Source organism: Budorcas taxicolor, chromosome 5, assembly GCF_023091745.1.
Source record: "Budorcas taxicolor isolate Tak-1 chromosome 5, Takin1.1, whole genome shotgun sequence".
Classification (NCBI taxonomy): Eukaryota; Metazoa; Chordata; class Mammalia; order Artiodactyla; family Bovidae; genus Budorcas; species Budorcas taxicolor.
Window position 1 is genome coordinate 17,475,293 of NC_068914.1, and position 17,387 is coordinate 17,492,679.

Below are 17,387 nucleotides of genomic sequence, written 5' to 3' on the forward strand. Positions count from 1 at the left end.
CAGGCCTCCCTGTCCATCACCAACTCCCGGAGTCTACTCGAACTCATATCCATCAGTCGGTGATGCCATCCAGCCATCTCATCCTCTGTCGTCCCCTTCTCCTCCTGCCCCCCAATCCCTCCCAGCATCAGGGTCTTTTCCAGTGAGTGAACTCTTCGCATGAGGTGGCCAAAGTATTGGAGTTTCAGCTTTAGCATCAGTCCTTCCAGTGAACACCCAGCACTGATTTCCTTTAGTATAGACTGGTTGGACCTCCTTGCAGTCCAAGGGACTCTCAAGAGTCTTCTCCAACACCACAGTTCAAAAGCATCAATTCTTCGGTGCTCAGCTTTCTTCACTGTCCAACTTTCACATCCATAATGACCACTGGAAAAACCATAGCCTTGACTAGACAGACCTTTGTTGGCAAAGTAGTGTCTCTGCTTTTCAATATGCTGTCTAGGTTGGTCATAACTTTCTTGCGAAGGAATAAGCGTCTTTTAATTTCATGGCTGCAATCACCATCTGCAGTGATTTTGGAGCCCCCCAAAATAAAGTCTGACACTGTTTCCCAATCTATCTGCCATGAAGTGATGGGACCAGATGCCATGATCTTAGTTTTCTGAATGTTGAGCTTTAAGCTAACATTTTCACTCTCCTCTTTCACTTTCATCAAGAGGCTTTTTAGTTCCTCTTCACTTTCTTTCATAAGAGTGGTGTCATCTGCATATCTGAGGTTATTGATATTTCTCCCGGCAGTCTTGATTCCAGCTTGTGCTTTTTCCAGCTCAGTGTTTCTCATGATGTACTCTGCATATAAGTTAAATAAGCAGGGTGACAATATACAGCCTTGATGTACTCCTTTTCCTATTTGGAACCAGTCTGTTGTTCCACGTCCAGTTGTAACTGTTGCTTCCTGACCTGCATATAGGTTTCTCAAGAGGCAGGTCAGGTGGTCTGGTATTCCCATGTCTTTCAGAATTTTCCACAGTTTATTGTGATCCACACAGTCAAAGGCTTTGGCATAGTCAATAAAGCAGAAATAGATGTTTTTTTGGAACTTTCTTACTTTTTTGATGATCCAGCAGATGTTGGCAATTTGATCTCTGGTTCCTCCGCCTTTTCGAAAACCAGCTTGAACATCTGGAAGTTCACGGTTCATGTATTGCTGAAGCCTGGCTTGGAGAATTTTGACATTACTTTACTAGCGTGTGAGATGAGTGCAATTGTGCGATAGTTTGAGCATTCTTTGGTATTGCCTTTCTTTGGGATTGGAATGAAAACTGACCTTTTCCAGTCTTGTGGCCACTGCTGAGTTTTCCACATTTGCTGACATATTGAGTGCAGCACCTTTACAGCATCGTCTTTCAGGATTTGAAATAGCTCAATTGGAATTCCATCACCTCCACTAGCTTTGTTTGTAGTGATGCTTTCTAAGGCCCACTTGACTTCACATTCCAGGATGTCTGGCTCTAGGTGAGTGATCACACCATCGTGATTATCTGCGTCATGAAGATCTTTTTTGTACAGCTCTTCTGTGTATTCTTGCCACCTCTTCTCAATATCTTCTGCTTCTCTTAGGTCCCTACCATTTCTGTCCTTTATTGAGCCCATCTTTGCATGAAATGTTCCCTTGGTATCTCTAATTGAAGAGATGTCTAGTCTTTCCCATTGTGTTGTTTTCCTCTATTTCTTTGCATTGATCTCTGAGGAAGGCTTTCTTATCTCAGCTTAGTAATCTTTGGAACTCTGCATTCAGATGCTTATATCTTTTCTTTTCTCCTTTGCTTTTCGCTTCCCTACTTTTCACAGCTATTTGTAAGGCCTCCTCAGACAGCCATTTTGCTTTTTTGCATTTCTTTTCCATGGGGATGGTCTTGATCCCTGTTTCCTTGGTCCATAGTTCATCAGGCACTGTGTCTATCTAATCTAGTCCCTTAAATCTATTTCTCACTTCCATTGTATAATCATAAGGGATTTGATTTAGGTCATACCTGAATGGTCTAGTGGTTTTCCCTACTTTCTTCAATTTACGTCTGAATTTGGCAATAAGGAGTTCATGATCTGTGCCACAGTCAGCTCCCACTCTTTTTTTTGCTGACTGTATAGAGCTTCTCCATCTTTGGCTGCAAAGAATATAATCAGTCTGATTTTGGTGTTGACCATCTGATGATGTCCATGTGTAGAGTCTTCTCTTGTGTTGTTGGAAGAAAGTGTTTGCTATGAGCAGTGCGTTCTCTTGGCAAAACTCTATTAGCCTTTGCCCTGCTTCATTCTCTACTCCAAGGCCAAATTTGTCTGTTACTCCAGGTGTTTCTTGACTTCCTACTTTTGCATTCCAGTCCCCTGTAATGAAAAGGACATCTTTTTTGGGTGTTAGTTGTAAAAGGTCTTGCAGGTCTTCATAGAATCGTTCAACTTTAGCTTCTTCAGCATTACTGGTTGGAGCATAGGCTTGGATTACTGTGATATTGAGTGGTTTGCCTTGGAAACAAACAGAGATCATGAAATACAGGTCCCATCTTATTCTGACGTGGTCTTATAGAAATGGGCTACCTGATTCATTGGGTAAAACAAGATAAAATGTTGTATATATAAGGAGATCCAACCAGTCCATCCTAAAGAAAATCAATCCTGAATATTCATTGGAAGGATTGTTGCTGAAGCTGAAATTCCAGTACTTTGGCCACCTGATGCGAAGAACTGACTCATTTGACAAGACCCTGATGCTGAGAAAGATTGAAGGCAGGAAGAGAAGGGCATGACAGAGGATGAGATAGCTGGATGGCATCACTGACTCAATGGACATGAGTTTGAGTGAACTCAGGGAGTTGGCGATGGACAGGGAGATCTTGCGTTCTGCAGTGCATGGGGTTGCAAAGAGTCGGACATGACTGAGCCACTGAACTGAACTGATGTTGTGTATGAAACTGTAATACAGAGACTTATCTGTCAGCCAGTTCTCATTTTTTCCATTAATTATTTTGAAGACAAAATATTTTTCTTGAACAAAATCATAAGCTGATCAGGTTTGCAGCTACCTGTTCTTTCTGAATTTCAAACAGCAAGGAATACTTTGTCTTGTTGTTTGCTCAGTGATGGAAATAACTATTTTCTCTCTTATCTTACTTGAAATTCAAAATAACTTGATGTTTGTATTTAGATATTTATAGTTTTTCTTGCATAAAATGAAACTTTATGCTTTACTTTATGAAGCAGAGCCACTTTACCTTGTTGAAGATAAAATACTTGTGATACTTTAACTTCCCAGATTACTTTTTGTTAAATAGAACTGGAAGCAGCTGCAATTTTTGGCTGCCATTAGGATAATCCTGCTAACAAAAAAATTAAAGACAGATAAAATATTTGTTTAAAGAAGTATTTGTTTTTTTTACTTTATGAAAATGAGGTCACAGGATTTTAACCATGGAAGCTTTATCCTGAGCTATGTGAGTATTTAGCTGAGTTCTTCCCTTTATGTCTGTTGGTGCCTTTTGTGACTAAATGCCAAATCTGAACCCTTTAAGCATGTCAGGGTTGGTGTGCATAGGGAATGAAGAGCATCCTTAATAGTTACTAAGAATTTTTGACATGACAGGATGAAAACAGTAATTGTAGATTTTCAAATTCAGCAAAGCTTTTGAAATAGGACACATTACCCTGCCAAAAATCTGCAGTGCAGGCAAAAATTTTTTGAAGATGCTCTTTTCAAAAAGCTGAAAAGATTTGAAACCAACAAGTAAAGCAAGCCTTTCCAGCTGCCTTCTCTTACCTTCTCTGCCACATACACTTGTTTAAAAAATATATAATGCAAAATTAATTTACCTGATTGGCTAGGGGGACGATAATCAGTATTGGTTGGTTGTCTCGATATGCCTGATTTTCCTAAAAGAAAGAAAAGTGAAAGTGAAGTCACTCAGTCGTGTCCAACTCTTTGCGACCCCATGGACTGTAGCCTACCAGGCTTTTCCATCCATGAGATTTTCCAGGCTAGAGTACTGGAGTGAGCTGCCATTTCCTTCTCCATGGGATCTTCCTGACTGAGGGATCGAACCCTGGTCTCCTGCATTGCAGACAGATGCTTTACTGTCTGAGCCACCAGGGAAGCCCGAGTACTTCTAACAAAGCCCTGGTGTAAATTGCATCATCTACCTTCTTTTTCTTCACTATTCTTGACCTTTGATCTCAGTCTTTGCACTTGGTATGCTTCGAGAAAATGTCAGTAAATAATGGCATTTCTAACCTGAGCCTTTTATGATGTAAAGATTTCAAATTAAAATATAAAAATGGAAAACATTGGGAATGAATTTGTGGTTGTTCAGGCACTCAGTCATGTCCTACTCTTTGCGACCCCATGGACTGAAGCACACCAGGCTTCCCTGTCCTTCACCATCTCTCGGAGCTTGCTCAAACTCATGTCCATTGAGTCAGTGATGACATCTAACCATCTGGTCCTCTGTTGTCCCCTTCTGCCTTCAGTTTTTCACATAACATGCTGTAGCTTAATTTGATGGCTTTTTAAATTGAGGTATTAAATAAATGTGGCTGTATTGGAATTTAATTAAAACTGTAGTGATATATAAATATTCTAAAGAAATGGGTGGTTGATCATTTATTTCAAATTTGGGGGTGATAATTGAGTTTAAGGGATGTTACTTGACTAGAAATAGAATTTTGATTTCAGTTCTTAAGCTTAAGGCTCATGTAGCTGTGTAGATTTCAGATGAATTATTCACAGTGTTCAGTAAGTACTGATGCTCAAATATGTCCCTTGTGACTTTTCTTTGTGAGATGTGAAACATAAACAGTGCAGTGGTTCTGAGTATACAGTCTGACAAATATGCAGCTCTTCTTAGCTCCTGTATCACTCAACTCATACCTGAGTGTTCCCAGTAAGCCTGAAGTAAAACCAAAAAAGTTAAAAAGGGAGGAGAATGAGGAGAGAAGAAAAGGAAAAATACCCATGGGCAAATGTTCCTAATTATTGCCTTGGATGTGTCTCCATTGTAAAGTGTGCTCACTGGTGTCCCAGGTGAAATAGTTTGGTCACCAGGACAAAGAGCATTTATCAGCATTTTTCTTTACTGCTCTTTGATTCTCTCTCTTGATAAATCCTAGAGATAGGTTGAAAGAGTTTCTGTTTCTGCTCGTAAGGCAGACTTTGGATCCTGTTCCAGTGTTTTGTTTTTGGTACCCCGTCTAATTCCGAGGGTTTTAGGTCATTTAGAGTGAGAACGTATATACAAAAGAAATGTTAAAGTCAGACAGATTAGAAACCAGAAAGATGGAATGGGAAGAAAATTCTATCTAGAAACTGAGGTAAGATAATAATTGTGCTAGAACATTAAAATGTAGTGCTGTTTTCAAGTGTCAGTATACTTGAACTAAATTCTAAAAAGGAACACACCAGTTATAGTTCTTATCTGATAAAAAGAAGCATAACAATTTTAGGGGAGAGAATCCTTTTCTGGCTCTCAGTCCAAGAAAAATTTGTGTAAATCTTAGCATAAAGACCAAGAATGATGATGAGCAGTGTCTTTAATGGGAGTTTTGCAGAAGATAAAAAAAACATTGTTCATGTGGGTGTGACATGAAATTGAGGGTGTAACGTTAAGTATAACCTGGTACAAGTTTTTTAGTGGGAAACTAAACCAATGGTATGGTGCTTTCTGGTGGTCTAACGATGCAGAGTTGGAGCTGAAAAAAATGTAGAGGAATGTATACGTAGTATTAAACTTTTTTCCTGAAAGCAGTTTTGTTGACTGCACTTGAATGGATTGAATGGCAGTCTTTCATACTGAATTCTTTGGCTGTTAGTAGGAATGAAGATACACTGTACTACTGATTGAAGCTAAAGTCTTCAATCAGGTGATATTTTGGAGTTTGGCTTGTGTCTTCGAATATCCCACTTATTGGAGGTGGTTATAGAGTGATTGAGGCTGTTATTTTTTCATTCAAGTGACTGTCTGAAATAGTTGGGTTATTTAGTTTCTTAGGAAAATTCTGGTCTTGTGAAATAATAATGACCTTAATGTTTTAGGGGAGTCTATCATTAGGATTCCTAAGAATCTCCCTGGGCCTCAATTAAATATCAGTAAGACTTTTTTGTTTTTCTTTATTTGGAATTATCTTTTGATTAATCCTAACATCCTGTTGTCTTTGAGCCAGTACCACATTTTATTCAATGGTAATATAGGCGTGTGTCCATAATCACGAAACTGTCCAGAATGTCTTCTCCATTTATAGTGGAACATCATCAGAGATTTATGAAGGACTCACTTTACACAAGGCACTGTTCCAGGTGCTGGGGATATGGGGGTAGAAAATATGAATAGAGTCCTTGGCCTCACGAGGCTTGGAGAAGGCTGTGTAGTGAGCTGATTTTTAGCTGGGTTTTGGGTTGGCACAGCTATTTACTAGTTGAAGTATAAGTCTGTTTAAGGGGTCTGTGAAGAAAGCAAGATGGTGGGTTTTATTTAACAGGAGAGCAATACATGTTAGCTTTATAAAAGCCCAAAATTGTAGATAAACAAGATGTCCCTTGTAGTATTGTTACCTAAAGATAATTACTGTCAGCACTTTGGAGCATATGTCCCCATACCTTTTTGTATTCATATATGTATTTTTTCTTTACAGTGTTTTACTTACAGTAAAATGCATGGATCTTAAGTGTAGTTGATAAATTTTAATAAATGTGTACACCCATGTAACCTCACCCAAATCACCATGTAGAATATTGCCATCACCCTAGGATGTTCCTTCATGCTCTTTTCCAGTAAATTCACTTCTTCCAGAAGTACCTGCTGTTCTGATTTCTATGATCATAGATTAAATGTGCTTGTTCTTTAATATCATATAAATAGGATCATTAAGCACATATACTTTTATGTTTGGCTTCTTTTTCATGTATGTGCAGTATATATACTTCTTGTATTTGGCTTCTTTTGCATGTATTTTTTTATTTTAACTTTTTACTGAATAATACATTTACATGGTTCAAAAAATTTTTAAGTACAAAGGATATGTGTTAAAGGGTTTCCTTCCCACTGCTATCCCACCAAGCACTCTGATCTCTAAAGGCAACAGATTTTAGCAGTTTCTTTGTGTTATATCAGTTCAGAGCGTTTACATATGTACAAGCATATATATGTGTGTATATGTGTGTGTATATATATGTATTTAATGTATATGTTTAATTTTTCTTATCTCCATCCTTGGTGGCTTCTCTGGTAGCTCAGATGATAAAGAATCTGCTTGCAATGCAGGAGATTTGAGTTCGATCCCTGACTTGGGAAGATACCCTGGAGAAGGAAATGGTAACCCATTCCAGTATTCCTGACTGGAAAATCCCATGGACAGAGGAGTCTGGAGGGCTACAGTCCATGGGGTCGCAAAGAGTCCGACATGACTGAGTGACTAACACTTCTGCTTTCCATCGTTTGTACAAATAATGAAACTGATTAAATATTTCATCAGGGGTTGAAAAATGGTGATATTCTGATTCTGGTTTTACTTCTGCATTTATCTGTTGGAATTCTTCTGAAAGAACCTTATTGGCTGTGGTTGGATATGTGCCTGAATTTATGATTATTTAGGCAAGGAGTTCAATTGCTTGGGCAAAGGGTTTCTATTCTTGAAGACTTTTTATAAATATTGCCAAATTGCTCTTAAAGATGTGTTACCAATTTGCACCTTCACTGTTGTTACATGAATAAAATACTGTTTGCAATTTGTAGAAATAATGAGGTAAAAACTGGTGTTTTGCCGAATGTTTGGCTTTGTTTTAGGTTTGAAGGATTCATTAACAAACCACTCATTACACACAAATAAACAATTTTAACTTCGAATAGAAGATTATTTAACTTAACTTCAGTATACAGTCATTGGGGAAAAAAAGAAATAGAAACAAGAGAGAGAAGTTGCAGAGAGTATACATCACCAAACTGAGCTGACACCTACACCCAGACTTGAACCCTTCTTGGAAATACCTCATTAACAGCAATCTGGAGTCTCAATTGAAAAGGGCCCTGGGCCATTCATCTACTCAGTGGGCGAGATTTTGAATTGCAGTTTGGGGGGCTCCCATTTATAATCCCAGGCCACAAACTGGTATCATCGTCAGCTTGTGTGCAAAAATGCAGCTGTGGTTTTACTTTTACGATGCTGATTGTTTCATCTTGTGAGTCACCAAATTTCGTTAGACTCCAGTGGGGTTAGCCAGGCCTCCAGGGGCTTGAAAAATTCCAAGATTCACTCCCTTTCTTATATAAAGTGCCAGTTGACTTACTGGTAACGATTGGTGTGTTCACAAGCAGGCACATAGTCCAGGCAGGGCCTAGACAAGGTCAGAAGTTGGTTGGAGGCCTCTCGCCTACTTACGAAGCCTGAACAAGACCACCTCCATTTTAATTTCCCTAACAGCTGGAGAGGTGGGCAGTGCAGTAAATGTCTTTGTCAGTCAGAACTGTCATCACTTGGCCTTTCATTAGACATATCTTAGATATGCTATTAATAATAAACTGATGTTGGAAAAGATATGGTGTGACTTTGGGAATACTTGTGGTTCTAGTTTGTGTTCATTAAACATGTATCAGTTTGAAATTAGAAGGACAGTTAAATCATGTTAGTTAAATAAAAAAGCCCCAACAACTTCATTTTTGTAATATTTGACTCTGTATATTTACCATGTTTCAAAATATAATAGCCCTCTTAGCTTAAAAAATTATGAAAATGTAATGTTTTTTCCTTTGCAGTGACATTTCAGGGGGCAAACCCCTGGAAGTAGAGATGGCAGGGATAGAATACATGAATGATGATCCTGGCATGGTGGATGTTCTTTATGCCAAAGTCCATATGAAAGATGGCTCCAACAGGTATGTTTCTGAAATATTCCTTTGTTTTAATCAAGAGGTGCCTCAAAGCATTCTTGGAAGTTCAGGTAGTTTTGATTCCTTTTTTTTGAGATCTTGTTATTGTAAGGAGTGTATTTCTTATTCTGAAATAGTAAGTTAATACTTTGCAAGAGGAATTTGTTGTTGGAAGAAGTATCAGACTTTTAGTTTGGTAATTATTGAATTACTTGGATGGTGGATATTGATAGTAGCAATCTAGTTTTTATGGAACTCAGTACTTCCTTCATGTTTTCTAGGATAATAGGCAGAAGAATGGCATACTAGGATGGTAGTTTCAAAAGTGACATAATGCAGATCTAATGAATAAAAGGGCAAAACAGGGCTGTAACACAAATTACATAGGAATATTAAGATTGAATTAATATAAAATTCCTAGATCAGTGCTTGGCACTTGCTAACATCATACATTAAAAATGGTTGCTGCTTTTAATTTTTGTTACTGCTGCTGCTAAGTCACTTCAGTCGTATCCGACTCTGTGTGACCCCGGAGACGGCAGCCCACCCGGCTCTGCTGTCCCCGGGATTCTCCAGGCAAGAACACTGGAGTGGGTTTCCATTTCCTTCTCCAATGCATGAAAGTGAAAAGTGAAAGTGAAGTTGCTCAGTCGTGTCCGACTGTCGCGACCCCATGGACTGCAGCCTACCAGGCTCCTCTGTCCATGGGATTTTCCAGGCAAGAATACTGGAGTGGGGTTCCATTGCCTTCTCCAAATTTTTTTTGTTTTTTTTTTGTTACTACCGCACCTTAATCCCTATTAGAGATTCTCAGTCTGCAGCCCATGCTATTTCTGAGGCCATTTTCAGTGTTAGTGCTACTTTTTAGCCTATGCAAGGCCTTTGGTGAGCAAAGGAGCCCATCTTGAATCGGAAGTTTGTTTTTGTGTGGCCTTTTCACTGGGAAAGGATAAAACAGAGCCCACATTGAACTAAAAATCCTCTAGAGAAAATCTATATCTCTAGGCAGGCCTCCAAATTGCTTTCCTGGAGGGTCTCTTATAAAGTTTCGCTTATCTCAGTTTGAATTAATAATCTCAGTTGTCTCCTCTTTCAATTCCAATGAAAGTGAATTTTGAGTTAATGGAAGAAAAAAAGGGTACAGAATCAGTTTTGTATGTGTGATGAATGTCAATTATATCACAGGAAAACTGGAGAAAAAAGTACACTGATATCACTACTAATTTCATTAAAATCTTTAAGTATGGGAAGCTGTCAAGCTCATGATAGCAGATACATGTTTTCCAAAATTCTTGTTTTCACTTGAAAGCTTGAATTTTGTTATTGGGAAAAAAAAATTTGGGTAATTGTTTTCCATGAAGTTCTTTTTTGAGAAAATGTCTGCCTAAAAGCTAAGTCTGAATAACCATAATTTGTCTGTCAGTTGTTCTTTGAAGCAAAAATGGTGTTCTGTGGACAAAGAGGCTAGTTGAGCTATAAATCTAACAAGCTTGCAGATGCCTTTCCTACAGGCAGCCATATAGTCTCATATACAGTCCAAGTGATTTACATATCCTGCTAATTTCATCACACAGAATACTGAAAAGACACCTACTCAAGGTCTGAGATTCAATAAAATTGATCAATTTAATTTTAATGGGCCTGACTTTGTGCTTAGATTGTTTTATCTGTATTCTATCTTCATAACATTTATATAAAATAAATACTTTTATTATACCCATTTTATAGATCAGGGTGGTTCAGAGAGCTTAAATAACTTGGCTAAGGAACACATAGATAGCAAAACCTTGCTCTGAATTCCTGCGGTTTTTAGTGTGTGTATGCTCGGCTGAGCAGAATAAACTGTGTTCCAATTCTTATTCCTAAAATAAAATAGAAAATTGTGACCTACATTTCTTTGGAAAGTGGTAGATTTCATATAATAAAATTAATCATTTTAACTGTTTTAAAGGGTATAATTGAGTGGCATCAAGTACATTAATAGCATTGTGCAACCATCACCACTGTCTAGTTCTAGAACATTTTTATCACCCCAGAAAGAAATCCTAGACCCATTAAGCAGTCACTATCTGTTTCTCCCTTCCCCCATACTTCCCTCTTCCCAGCCCCAGCCTCTGGCAGCCACTAGTCTAGTGACTCTATGGACTTGCCTATTCTGTATATTTCCAAATGAACCATACAGTATGTGGCCTTTTGTGTCTGGCTTCTTTCAGTGTATGTTTTCAATATTCATCCATATTATTGCATGTATCAGTACTTATTCCTTTTTATGGGTAAATAATATTCCATTGTATGAAAGGATACCACATTTTGTTTATTCATCAGTTGATGGGCATTTGGGTCTGTTTCCAACTTTTGGCTATTGTGAATAGAGCTGTTTTCAGTTCTTTGGGGCTGACTCACTTTTAAAAATGTTTTAAAGTCATGTTTCTTATTTCCTTGATAAACCTTGTAATTTTATAGAACATCACAGTGACTCAGCCCAACCTCTGTCATTTCCTTATTCTCTGTTTCAAGTCTTAATTTTTGTCAATACCTTACTGTTGTGAGACTAAAATCTGTGATAGTGTATAGTTAGGCAGGTAACATGAAGCTATATGGAAAATTTACATGGATACAGTGTTTCATTAAATAAAATAGAGAATTTTTCCTAATCTAGGGCTTCAAGTCTGTTTTACCATACATATATCATAGACTGCACAGTTCTGGTTTACCCTATTTGAGGTGGCTCCCAGGGAAGGGAGGGTGTTCATTAAGTAAGGGTAGTGAAATCATTATTTTGAGTGTTTCCGTTGAGTATGTTTAATGGTTAGATCCTTAGTTCTGTAGAAGGTCTTTCAAGTATTTTGTTGTTGTTCAGTCGCTAAGTCATGTCTGACTCTTTGTGACCCCATGGACTGCAGCACGCCAGGGTTCCCTGTCCTTCACTCTCTCCCGGAGTTTGCTCAAACTCATGTACATTGAGTCAGGAATGCCATCCAACCATCTCATCCTTTGTCATCCTCCTCTTTTCCTGCCCTCAATCTTTCCTAGGATCAGGGTCTTTTCTAGTGAGTCAGCTCTTGGCATCAGGTAGCCAAAGTATTGGAGCTTCAGGTGCAGCATCAGTCCTTCCAGTGAATATTCACAGTTGACTGCCTTGCTCTCCTTGCTGTCCGTGGGACTCTGAAGAGTCTTCTTCAACACCACAGTTCAAAAGCATCAGTTCTTTGGCACTCAGCCTTCTTTATAGTCCAATTCTCACATCCGTACATGACTACTGGAAAAACTATAGCTTTGACTATATGGACCTTTGTTGGCAAAGTGATGTCAACTTTCAAGTATAGAAAAGAATTGCTTTTTGAAATGCGAAGGAAAATAAGAGCTATAGAAACCAGATGTCTTTTGAAGACAGTGCTCAGACATAATTTGTCCTTACATTAATGGAAAGGAAAGGTCTTAGGAGGTGAATGTACCCTTTATGTTCCCACAAATCCAACCAAAGTGGGAGGGAAGGGGGTAGGGCACAACCTTTAAAAGAATGACATAGGCTTTGTTGCCCAGTCATGTCCAGCTCTTTGCGACCCCATGGCCTGCAGCATGCCAGGGCCCTCTGTCCCTCACCATCTCACAAGGTTTATCCAAGTTCATGTCCATTGCATCGGTGATGCCATTTAATCATTTCATCCTTTGATACCCTCTTCTCCTGCCTTCAATCTTTTCCATCATCAGGGACTTTTCCAATGAGTCGGCTGTTTGCATCAGATGACCAAAATACTGGTTTCAGCTTCAGCATCAGTCCTTCCAATGAGTATTCAGAGTTGATTTCCCTTAAGATTGACTGGTTTGATCTTTTTGCTGTCCAAGAGACTCCCAGGAGTCTTCTTGAGCACCATAGTTAGAAGGCATCAGTTCTTCTGTGTTCTGCCTTTTTATGGTCCAACTCTCACAACTGTACGTGACCATTGGTAATACCACAGCCATCACTATGCAGATCTTTGCCTGCAGAATAATCTCTCTGCTTTTCAACACACTGTCTAGCTTTGTCATAACTTTCCTGCCAAGCCACAAACATCTTCAGGTTTCAAGGCTTCAGTCACCATCTGCAGTAATTTTAGAGCCCAAGAAAAGGAAATCTGTCACTACTTCCACGTTTTCCTCCTCTAATTGCCATGAAGTAATGGGGCTGGATGACATGATCTTAGTTGTTTTTTTTTTAAATATTTAGTTTAAGCCAGCTCTTTCCTCCTTCGCCCTCATCAAGAGTCTCTTTAGTTTCTCTTCACTCTGCCATTAGAGTGGTATCATCCACATATCTGAGGTTGTTGATGTTTCTCCTGCCTATCTTGATTCCAGCTTGTAACTCATCCACCTTGCATCATTGCATTGTTGTAGTGAAGGGGCTTGTGTAACTCGATGAAGCTATGAGCCATGTCGTGTAGGGCCACCCAAGATGGATGGATAATAGCAGAGAGTTCTGACAAAATGTGATCCACTGGAGGAGGGAATGGCAAACCACCCAGTATACTTGCTGTGAGAACCTCATGAACCGTATAAAAGGATGTAGCCATAGGGCATGGCAAAAGCTGGTTATAACCAACTATGTAGAAGATGGCAGAAGATTTGACTTCCAGTGGACCTTGAGCCTTATTGTAACCTCATTGTAATATATTAGCATTAGCTAAGTGAGACACCCACCAGCTCCATGACAGTTCCAGAGTGTGTGTTGGTTGTTCAGTTGTGTCTGACTCTTTGCAACCCCATGGACTATAGCCAGCCAGGCTCCTCTGTCCATGGAATTCTCTAGGCAAGAATAGTGTAGTGGGTAGCCATTCCCTTCTTCGGGGGTCTTCCCAACCCAGGGATCTAACCTGGGTCTCCTCCATTGCAGGCAGATTCTTTACCTTCTGAGCCACCAGTTTGAAGGCCAGCCATAAAAGGTCAACATGTGGATGGTGACCCAATTCCTGGAAATACCTGCGCCTTCCCAAAATAATTGGAATAATCCTACCATTCCCCAAATTGCAGTGTCTAAGAGACTTTATATATCTCTTATTTAACTCAACATTAAAACTATTTGAAGGTCTCCTTTGTGCAAGGTATTTTGCAAGACTGTAAATTGATAGAGAAATGAGTAAGACATAGCTCTGTTTTTAAGGTACATCCAATCGTTTGTGTTATTTTAATGTGAAGAGACACTGTTCAATGCAGTCATGGAGGAGAGGCCTTGTTGTAATTAAAAAAACATACTCAGCTTTCTCTGTGTGGTTTCATATATTTTTAAATCAAAGATTCCCTTAAAATGCTAGACTCTGAAGTACCTGACCTTCAAAAGAATGGAACCACTTAGATCAGATTTTTCCTCTGAAAAGAGAGCTGGGACAGTATAGCTACACTTATTGTTAGATCCGTACATTTTGTAAATCCTTGACTGTGTAGGGCATTTGCATTCAACCGTTTTACTCACTGCTCAGTAGTCAAGTGTTGCTAAGACTAAGCAGTGAACACAGGGGCTGTTCTGTCCTGTCTCTTATTCTCTTAGGCCTCCACCCTTGCCCCTCTAGAAGAATACCTTTCTCACGTTAAACTGAGCATATGAAGCCAAAGCAACTTCCTTCCTTTTTCCCTTACAGTCTTCCTGTTTTCATCATACCCACTCCATTCAGTTTCACACTCATTCTGAAGAACAGCATGCATTATCTCTCATGAGGCTAACCCTTTATTTGCCCTGGGACCCCATTCCTTCTTATCTCCGCAAAGACCTGACCCCATCAGTTATTCCATCTTGCAGGGCATTTCCAGTCCCCTTTTCCCTCAGGCATTTTTCAAGTGCCCAGGATGTGAAGTGCAGTAGACCCTAGGGATTCTTTCTCATGGATGAGGCAGATATCAGTAACTAGTCTGCCTACAATGCAGGAGACCCGGGTTCAATCCCTGGGTTGGGAAGATCTCCTGGCGAAGGAAATGGCAACCCACTCTAGTATTCTTGCCTGGAGAATCCCATGGACAGAGGAGCCTGGTGGGCTACAGTCCATGGGGTTGCAAAGAGTCAGATACGACTGAGCGACATCATTCCACTTCAGGATACACTAGGGTGAAGACTGTTACTGAGATTCTGGAGGTGCATGGATGAGCAGCAGAACTATGCCTATGTGCATGCAAATTTTGTAAAGGAAGGCTTCAGAAAGGAGGTTTCTTTACTGAATGAGGAATTTGCCAGCTGAGGGAGTAGCATGTTAGGAAAAGGGAACAAATACCAAGTACAGATCTAGAGGTAGTGTTATACACCATGTGAAAGCAACATTGATCTGTGGTCGTTTGTTTATGCAATAAAACTTTATTAAATGCCTGCTCTGTGCCAGGCACTGTGCTAAGCTGTGAGTATAGAATGATGAGTAAAGCCAGATAAAGTCATTGCCTGCTTTGTAGTTTGCAGACTAATGGAGAAAACAGATGTTAATAAATAATACATAAATATGTCATTGCAAAGTGTGACAAAAGTGAAGCAGGGGGAAAATGGTGCTCTTTTAAAGACAGAAAATATGACAATTTAGACTGCGGGAGGGCAGGATTACGGAAAGCCTCTTTGAGGAATTGATACTGAATTGAGGTCTAAAAGAGTGAGAGTTTGCAGGCAAAAAGAAAATGTGGAGCATCAGCCCTGTGACAGGAAAAACCCAGCAAATTCCAGTGTGGATGAAGCATAATGAGGGAGTGGTAGGGTCACATGAGATGTCCATATGAAGAGATGAGAGGGGCTTGGATTGAGGCAGTAGCAAAGATAAGAGAAAAAAAGAATAAATGCACACAGTAAATACAAAGAAATCCATATCAAGATAAATCACAATGGAAATGAAGAACACTGAAGGCAGAAGAGTTTAAAAGATGTCATCTATGGAGGATTGACTATTACCAGGACTGCGGACCTCTCAGTATTAACAATGGAAGCCAGAAGACAGCGGGCTGTTTTCTAGAGAAAATGGCTGTCAACCTGGAATTATTTGCTCATTTTAAAAAACATCTTAAAAAACAGAAGTGAAATAAAAACTTCTTGTGTCTAAGTGCTGTCTTTCCTTATTGCTGTCCTTCTTTTTCCTCAAGTAGACTCTAAAATTTTGGAGGGCAGAGGGTTTGTTGTACAATTTGTAAATATACGTTTACTTTTCCCCCCTCAAAAGTGGAAAGAGCGAGCAAGAGAGAAATACATTCAGTTCAGTCGCTCAGTCGTGTCCAACTCTTTGCAACCCCATGAATCGCAGCACGCCAGGCCTCCCTGTCCATCACCATCTCCCGGAGTTCACTCAGACTCACGTCCATCGAGTCCGTGATGCCATCCAGCCATCTCATCCTGGGTCGTCCCCTTCTCCTCCTGCCCCCAATCTCTCCCAGCATCAGAGTCTTTTCCAATGAGTCAACTCTTCGCATGAGGTGGCCAAAGTACTGGAGCTTCAGCTTTAGCATCATTCCTTCCAAAGAAATCCCAGGGTTGATCTCCTTCAGAATGGACTGGTTGGATCTCCTTGCAGTCCAAGGGACCCTCAAGAGTCTTCTCCAACACTACAGTTCAAACGCATCAATTCTTTGGCGCTCAGCCTTCTTCACAGTCCAACTCTCACATCCATGCATGACCACAGGAAAAACCATAGCCTTGACTAGGCAGACCTTAGTCGGCAAAGTAATGTCTCTGCTTTTGAATATACTGTCTAGGTTGGTCATAACTTTTCTTCCAAGGAGTAAGCATCTTTTAATTTCATGGCTGCAATCAGCATCTGCAGTGATTTTGGAGCCCAAAAAATAAAGTCTGACACTGTTTCCACTGTTTCCCCATGTATTTCCCATGAAGTGATGGGACCAGATGCCATGATCTTCGTTTTCTGAATGTTGAGCTTTAAGCCAACTTTTTCACTCTCCTCTTTCACTTTCATCAAGAGGCTCTTTAGTTCCTCTTCACTTTCTGCCATAAGGGTGGTGTCATCTGCATATCTGAGGCTATTGATATTTCTCCCGTCAATCTTGATTCCAGCTTGTGTTTCTTCCAGTCCAACGTTTCTCATGATGTACTCTGCATAGAAGTTAAATAAGCAGGGTGACAATATACAGCCTTGACGTACTCCTTTTCCTATTTGGAACCAGTCTGTTGTTCCATGTCCAGTTCTAACTGTTGCTTCCTGACCTGCATACAGATTTCTCAAGAGGCAGGTCAAGTGGTCTGGTAATCCCATCTCTTTCAGAATTTTCCACAGTTTATTGTGATCCACACAGTCAAAGGCTTTGGCATAGTCAATAAAGCAGAAATAGATGTTTTTCTGGAACTCTTGCTTTTTCCATGATCCAGCAGATGTTGGCAATTTGATCTCTGGTTCCTCTGCCTTTTCTAAAACCAGCTTGAAATCAGGGAGTTCACGGTTCACGTATTGCTGAAGTCTGGCTTGGAGAATTTTGAGCTTTACTTTACTAGCATGTGAGATGAGTGCAATTGTGTGGTAGTTTGAGCATTCTTTTATATTGCCTTTCTTTGGAATTGGAATGAAAACTGACCTTTTCCAGTCCTGTGGCCACTGC

General features: G+C 39.8%; 1 protein-coding gene across 1 annotated transcript in view; it reads left to right on the forward strand.

The window, feature by feature from the left end:
- ASCC1 (activating signal cointegrator 1 complex subunit 1) overlaps positions 1-17,387 on the forward strand; it is a 116,619-nt gene that overhangs the window by 44,849 nt on the left and 54,383 nt on the right. The window contains exon 7 of the mRNA XM_052639502.1: positions 8,733-8,852. Coding sequence (XP_052495462.1) covers positions 8,733-8,852 — 120 coding nt within the window. The remainder of the gene's footprint in view (positions 1-8,732; positions 8,853-17,387) is intronic.